The sequence below is a fragment of the Vanessa tameamea genome, chromosome 2 (assembly GCF_037043105.1).
Source record: "Vanessa tameamea isolate UH-Manoa-2023 chromosome 2, ilVanTame1 primary haplotype, whole genome shotgun sequence".
Lineage (NCBI taxonomy): Eukaryota > Metazoa > Arthropoda > Insecta > Lepidoptera > Nymphalidae > Vanessa > Vanessa tameamea.
In genome coordinates this window covers 4,456,336-4,463,136 of record NC_087310.1, presented here as the reverse complement: position 1 = coordinate 4,463,136, position 6,801 = coordinate 4,456,336, and the positions used below count along the sequence as shown (strand labels likewise).

General features: G+C 31.3%; 1 protein-coding gene across 1 annotated transcript; it reads right to left on the bottom strand.

The window, feature by feature from the left end:
• Window positions 1–1,051: 1,051 nt before the first annotated feature.
• On the bottom strand, window positions 1,052–4,419 carry LOC113399718 (uncharacterized). Its single transcript, XM_026638912.2, has 4 exons — window positions 4,297–4,419; window positions 3,912–4,148; window positions 3,674–3,818; window positions 1,052–1,254 (listed from the first exon to the last, which is right to left on the bottom strand). Exons 2-4 carry the CDS (start codon window positions 4,128–4,130, stop codon window positions 1,157–1,159), a joined length of 462 nt encoding a protein of 153 aa, XP_026494697.1. The 5' UTR covers window positions 4,131–4,148; window positions 4,297–4,419; the 3' UTR covers window positions 1,052–1,156.
• Window positions 4,420–6,801: the final 2,382 nt, after the last annotated feature.

The following is a 6,801-nucleotide window of genomic DNA, read 5'->3' as shown; positions in this document are numbered from 1 at the left end:
TGTGATCATTACGTAAATATTTTGAAATTAAAAAAAAAAAAACCTGTCAAATAAAATCTTTATTGTAATAACCAAGCATAGTCTAGTAATAAATTATATATATTTGAAAGTTCATACGACAAAGTTAATAATCTGATAAATCTTAACATATATACAAGAGAATTACAGAACTTAAACACGAAGTGGCGTGGTGATGCATATTATCGCCACAGAATAAAAAATAGTTTTAGTTGAAGTATTTTCAAACATATAGCATATATTAAACGTTTAAAAATATATTAACTTTATGGTAATGATTTTTAAAATATGATTTTTGATTTTAAATCATTTTTACCCAACATATTAAACTGAAATGTATTCACTGTATTTGTTTGAGTGCAAAGCTGATATAATAAATAAATGCCCATAAAAAGGTAGGTTTCCATATAACCTTATTTGCCGGCCAGTGCGAAGTTGGTACGTACAGTCGTACACATTATGTACCTACACTATCAATTAATTTATCGACTAATGTCAATAAACGCCTCGCAGTAAAACCAATTTAACTTGGTTAGGTAATTTATTCTATGTTTGATCACGTATCCATTTGTTGGTTAACCTATGTATCGCCAGCGTAGTGTTAAGTCGCAAAATGGCTATTATGAGTTACAAATGTCACAAAACTCGACAAATTTAATTTTTATAAAGAAGGAATTAATCATATTGATACTTTAACTAGATAAGTTTTTTATTTAAGTAAAATTATTTAATATTATCGTTTATTTTTCACATATACATTCTGAAACATGTAATACCAAACAAAATACTTACACAAAATCTTTAACTGCAGATATGTGTTTCACGCTGCTATTTTTCGAAGACTTGCCCAAAAAGTCACATTTTTTTAATGTCGCGTATATATTCATTAAAGAACTTAAGCTTTGACTGTGGTCTGTAACAGTAGTTCGTATTTTTAAATTTTTAGTCTTTATTTTTCCATGATATTGACCCCATGGGTAGACAAGGGTTGAAAATAAATTCGCAAAATGCAGTTCCTTCTAAAAGAGGTATGTTAGTATAGAAATATATTTATTTATTATTTTATATAATTGTGTAAATAAACATACTATTTAAAGTGCTTTATAACATGAGTAGTGTGAAATATGAATATGTCAGACTATTGCTCGTCTTCATCGTCTGAACCCGCATCCGAGACGTCAGTGTAACAATCCTGCTCAAATGTTTTTACTTTCAGAAAATCGGAAGCTTGCGGTCCTGCAAAGAGCACAAAACACAATGAAATGTTGCTTAAACCTTATACATATTAACGGATATGGTTAAGGTCGGTAAACATGCAATATTATCAGAAAGATTTCAGTGTATGTACAGTCGGGGTAAGAAAAGGTTCGTCACCTTAAGATCTATTTTCGTGTGCTCAGTATGAGCGATAATCTGTTTTACCGATGAGTATGACATATTGCGTCGCAATGTCATTATAAGTCGCATCTAGCAAAGAGTATAATAGCGTTTAAAAGCTATAATACTAATAAGAAGAAGCCGAGTCAATCGGGATGACAATTACCAATTTTTCATGAAACCTCATAGCCCTTCGTGAATGCTCGTGTAACATCGGAGATTAGGACATTGTCTTGTCTCTTATAAAAGAGAGTGCATAGTAGTAATCCTACTTCCTACTAATATTATAAACGCGAAGGTTTGTGCGTATGGATCTGGCTGATTTCTCTGAGGTATGGATGGATGTTTGTTACTCTTTCACGTAAAAATTACTGAACGTGTAAATTTTTTTACACAGATAGAAGTACTGGAATAACATATGGGACATTTTTTATCCCGGGAAAACATAAAATCTTTCGGGAACGCTGATGAAACCGAAGGACGGAAGTAGTAAATGAAATAGTCATTATGGTAAAATTTATTCATTTGAACAAGTCTTATTTATTTTATTAAAAACGAGTATATCCGCCATTCGTATCAATCACAGCTTGTAGTCGCTGTCGCATTGATCCAACAAAGCGAGAGCATATGTCGGTTCCTCTGAAGCTCTCCCAAACACTTCGGCAATGTTCTAAGACAGCTGCTTTGGTTCTATCGTTATTATTTTTCCACCGCTGCACCATCAAACCCCATATATTTTGGATAGAGTTTATATCCGCCGCTTTTGCAGGCCAAGGAATCACCACCACTTCCCAGTGACGATGGAGCCACTCATCACACGTCACGTCATTACATTAACCGTCACTCAAATCAACGGCCGAATAATATTACAAGCGTTTTTATTCTAATTGTTGTAAAATTGCAAGATATTGCAAGAAAATATATGACACTGACAGACTTTGACAATTCAGTAGAAGATATCCTATCTAATTTAAATCTTGTAATGACTAATTAGGCCATTAAAAAGGTTTCATGTTGTTATGACACTAGACGTAGTCCAAAGATGTTACACTATTTTGAACCAAGTTATCATACTATTTTAGTTTAATTTTATATGCAGTTGTCTGGTTAGTGCTTTAGTTTCAAAAGGTACTAAGAGTTTACGACTTGATAAAGGAATGATTTTGAAAACTGATGAAGGTTTTCTTACTCTGACTGTACAAATATCGAAAAGGAAATATTTAATAAGAACTCACTTTGTACATCAGACGTGATCTTAAATCCGACTTACAGAGATATGCTTGAATATTTTAAATATTTTGATGATTGAATATTTTAAATGTTATAATCAATATCGCAAATCACTTTTAAACTTCTTGCGATCGTGATCTACGATGAATTTTAAGGTTTGTCTTACATAATATTTCTATATATATAAATTCGTACTGTAAGAAAAACTGGAAACTCACCTCAGAATATGAAGAGTGAAAAGTCAGAATGTGATATACGGTTTTGACTAAAATAATTATAAAATGTATAGGATACACGTATCAAAACGGCGTATCACCGCAAGTAGGTTGTCAACATTTTACGAGTGAGATACGAAGTGAATTCTTACAGAATCGCACAGCAGATCCCGTCCATACCCATTATTCTATTTCGATTTGTGTTGTTCAGATATTGTATTATCGAATAATAGGTTCGATGATAACCATACCTTACTTTAATCGAGTACTTACTGCGTTAAGTTTTTAAATGTCACCGTTACCAGTTTTATTTATTGTATTGATTCACTTAAAACATGTTTATAATCAGTCTTGGCTATTTCTCAAGGAGTCATTACGTAAATTTAATGAAAATATTTTTGCTTATAAACAATTGGTAAATCTAATTGTAAATTGCCACCACTGCTCATAGACATCAGCATTACAAGAAATATTTACCATTCCTATGATGTTACGTCACGTCGTAGTTAGACTGACTTACTAACGTTTCAAACGGGACAACAATTAGCTAAGCATTACTTTATTTCTGTATTTTTTTCCTGTCAGTACCCTTGTTTATCATTGCTATTACTTTCATTTAGCAGCTTGATCTTCTTGCGTGATTATCATTAATTAATAAGCGTTAATTGCGTATGATTAAAGTAATTTTCTTATTTAATTGAAGAACCGATAGTAGCTTTACATTAATTTAATCTTGTAAAGTACGATTCAAACGATATCTTAAGTATTACGGATAAAGTATTAATTTGATTTGCATTAGTGCAAAAAATATTTATGAAATATTTTAATATTACCTTCCATGTAGACGACACTAGTACCGAAATCCTGTACGGGTGTGGGAGTGACGGGGCGATTCTGTACGACCGCCGACGCATTTTCCTCAGCCTCACCTTCTTCGTCGCTCTCAATAATAATTTCTATTTCTTCGCAATCCTCTACCTATTCCAACATATATTTAGAAAAAAAACAACAAATTAAATTAATAATTTTATCTTCAAATGTTTTATGAATATTATATATGTTTGAACATACCCGTATATCGAACGATTGTTGTTTATTCTTAAATTCTTGTAGCAATCTGGCAGAGCTGGGGGTGACGCTGGGCGTTAGTTTCACGTAACTTGGTGAGGGGGTACCCAGTTTACTGCAACCTTCGTTCACGTAACCCGGATCCAGGTTTAAGGCCAGTTGCGGTTTACCAAGACCACGTCGCCTTCGTAGATGATACCCAGATCCTGATTCCTCGGCCATTGTTTTGAATCTATTTTACTAAATTAAAAAAGTTAATTATAAAAGGTTTTCTCAAAGTTTTAGTAAAAATATTTAATTTCTTCTAAATATATGCCCAAAAATAATTTAAACGAAGAAAATATTTATTTTTAAATTTAAATACAATTAGATAAAATAGTATTATTACCTTTTTCGTCACAGGTGATTGATAACGAAACGATGTTTACCTACTTTCACTATTTCACTTGTTTTAATTAACTTTTTTTCGAAACCTAGATAAACTTTCAGGTGAACAATGCCGAGAATGACTAAGGAGCAACGTTGGACGCATCAGCATGAAGCCATATGACATTAATCTGTGGGTTCGGTTACAGTAGGAATAAACATTTTTACTGTTAAACAAAATTCATATAATATTAGATGCAATTATATATTTATAATATGTATATTATTATAAACTTTAACGATGTGACACAAAATACAAAAAAATGACAAAACTGGTGCTAAATGGTCCGCTTTCCCCCTTATATACTGGCTGAATATAACATCATCATCTAAGCATCTCAAACCGTGTAGTATGCATTATGAACTGTGGAATCTAAGATGTGTTCTGAGTGCATGTATACCGGCTCGCCTACAAGTTATAGCATAGCATACAACATTACTAACTATATTTTCTTCAGATCCCATATCTCCGTCTAATCGGGGAGTGACACAAAGTTTTCAATCGCGTTTTATCGATTGACGAAAAACACGAACTAATTAGCTAAACCAAAATAAAAGTGATTATAATTAATAATTATACATATATTATTAAAACAATTATATTTTGAATATTTTTTTTTATTATTTATTTATAATGTTGTACAAGCGAATAACTCCCCTAAGTCACTTACACGTAAGTAAATACATTATTTCATTTCGTTACACGTGTATAGATTTATTAGAATTTAATAATAAACTTAAGCAAATAACTTTGTATTTTTATTAGAAATAACGATAAATCTTAATTATCTCATAGGACAATTTATGATAGTTTATTATAAAAGCAAGCTAATAAGAATAGAATAAAACATATTAATTTGATGTTATAAAAAGCGAAAAATGATGATAACGATAGAACTTGGCGCTTGAATACACATAATATCTTATAAAGTATTACATTATCATATTTGTGTGTATTCCTAAGTGTCTGTCTGAGGCCAATATTTTATATTACACCCGTAGTGCGTGACCGCAAAAAAGTACTAATTTTCAAATGAAAACCGTCTTGAACTTAATGTCGTAGGCGATCAACCCTCCAGCCTCAAGTAAACGTCACTGCCATTTTAATAATCAAATAAAAATTTAAGTTAACATTTTATCGAAGCGTCATTATTTATGAAAAGTATTTTCTCAGCACTTGTTTAAAATATTATGACAAGACGCGATTTTGTATAAATATTGCAAAGGTTTTCCACCCCTGTCACTTTTATGGTTTCACCACCTACTCAAATAATAACTTTTGTCGTTATGTACAATAACCCACATTTTAACAAACCATAATCGCAGATTTAATATAAGTATTTGTACAAATTACAGGTAGAATTAAACAGCGCGTAAATATCCGACTGATTATGCAAAAGGCTTCCTCCGATTTTAGGGAAAATGTTTCTACAGTTTTCTACCAAACAACACAACTGCTGGTTAGCGGATTGAGGCAGAATATTATTTGACAGATATAAGATTCTTCACGATGTTGTTCTTTACCGACGAGCACATAATATCTACATAGTATAAAACAAGTCGCTTCCCTCCCCTACGCTTAGATCTTTTAAGTTATGCAAAAGGATTTTAATGCGGTTTTTATCAATAAACGGAGTGATTCAAGAGATAGTTTATAGGTGTGTATAATACACATATGTTATGGTTGAAAAAGCCAAGAATTTCAACATTCCTAGCAGGAAAAAACAACAGCTTGTCTTTTTATGTATTGTTCTTTAATATAAAAGTTGTTACGTACACGTATTGTACCCGTGTGGAGTCGGGGTGGGTAGCTAACGGTAGCCTTTACCTATCTGAAAGTACTGATCCAAATGGCAGAGAGTAAACAGTTTTTTTTTTATAAATATCCATTTCGTGTTGTAAATAATCTGATTTTCAAGGTTTGGGGGAGTAGAGGAATGTCGATAAGTGGACGGTAAGTTGCAATATTATAATACGAATTCGAAAAAAAATGTATGTAACTTACACAGAAAATTAAAATCGATTGTTATAATATTTTCGTGGACAAAAAAGGAAAGTGATAATTTGTGTCAACGGCGGGCTAAGTATTATTATACCTTTTATTGAAGTCGACATTTTAATTTTAGGCGGTAGCTGTAAATAAAAAAAAATGACATTACATTTATCAATTTAATATAACATTTAACTTTGTTTTTTTTTTTTTATTATTAAAAATATAAAGAAAAAATCTTAACTGAAAATATGAAATGACATTTTAGTCATATTAGTTATGAAGATACGATCGTTGCATAAATAATATTTTTTTCATAGAATACGTTACATAATTCAATTTAGCTAAACTATTATAGTTTTAGATATATTGAATGAAATATGTTGGATTTATTTAACAATTAGAACCAGTAGTTTTAAATAGGTACATTGATAACAATACGGGCGAATTGATCGCTTAGCTTTACCGAGCTCAGTA

What these genes read in the sequence shown, in the direction of transcription:
- LOC113399718 (XM_026638912.2), bottom strand. Translation starts at nt 4,130, where the DNA reads ATGGCCGAGGAATCAGGATCTGGGTATCATCTACGAAGGCGACGTGGT. An exon ending in AACAATCGTTCGATATACGG is followed by an intron (nt 3,819 to 3,911) that starts GTATGTTCAAAC and finishes ATGTTGGAATAG; the next exon opens with GTAGAGGATTGCGAAGAAAT. An exon ending in TAGTGTCGTCTACATGGAAG is followed by an intron (nt 1,255 to 3,673) that starts GTAATATTAAAA and finishes TGCTCTTTGCAG; the next exon opens with GACCGCAAGCTTCCGATTTT.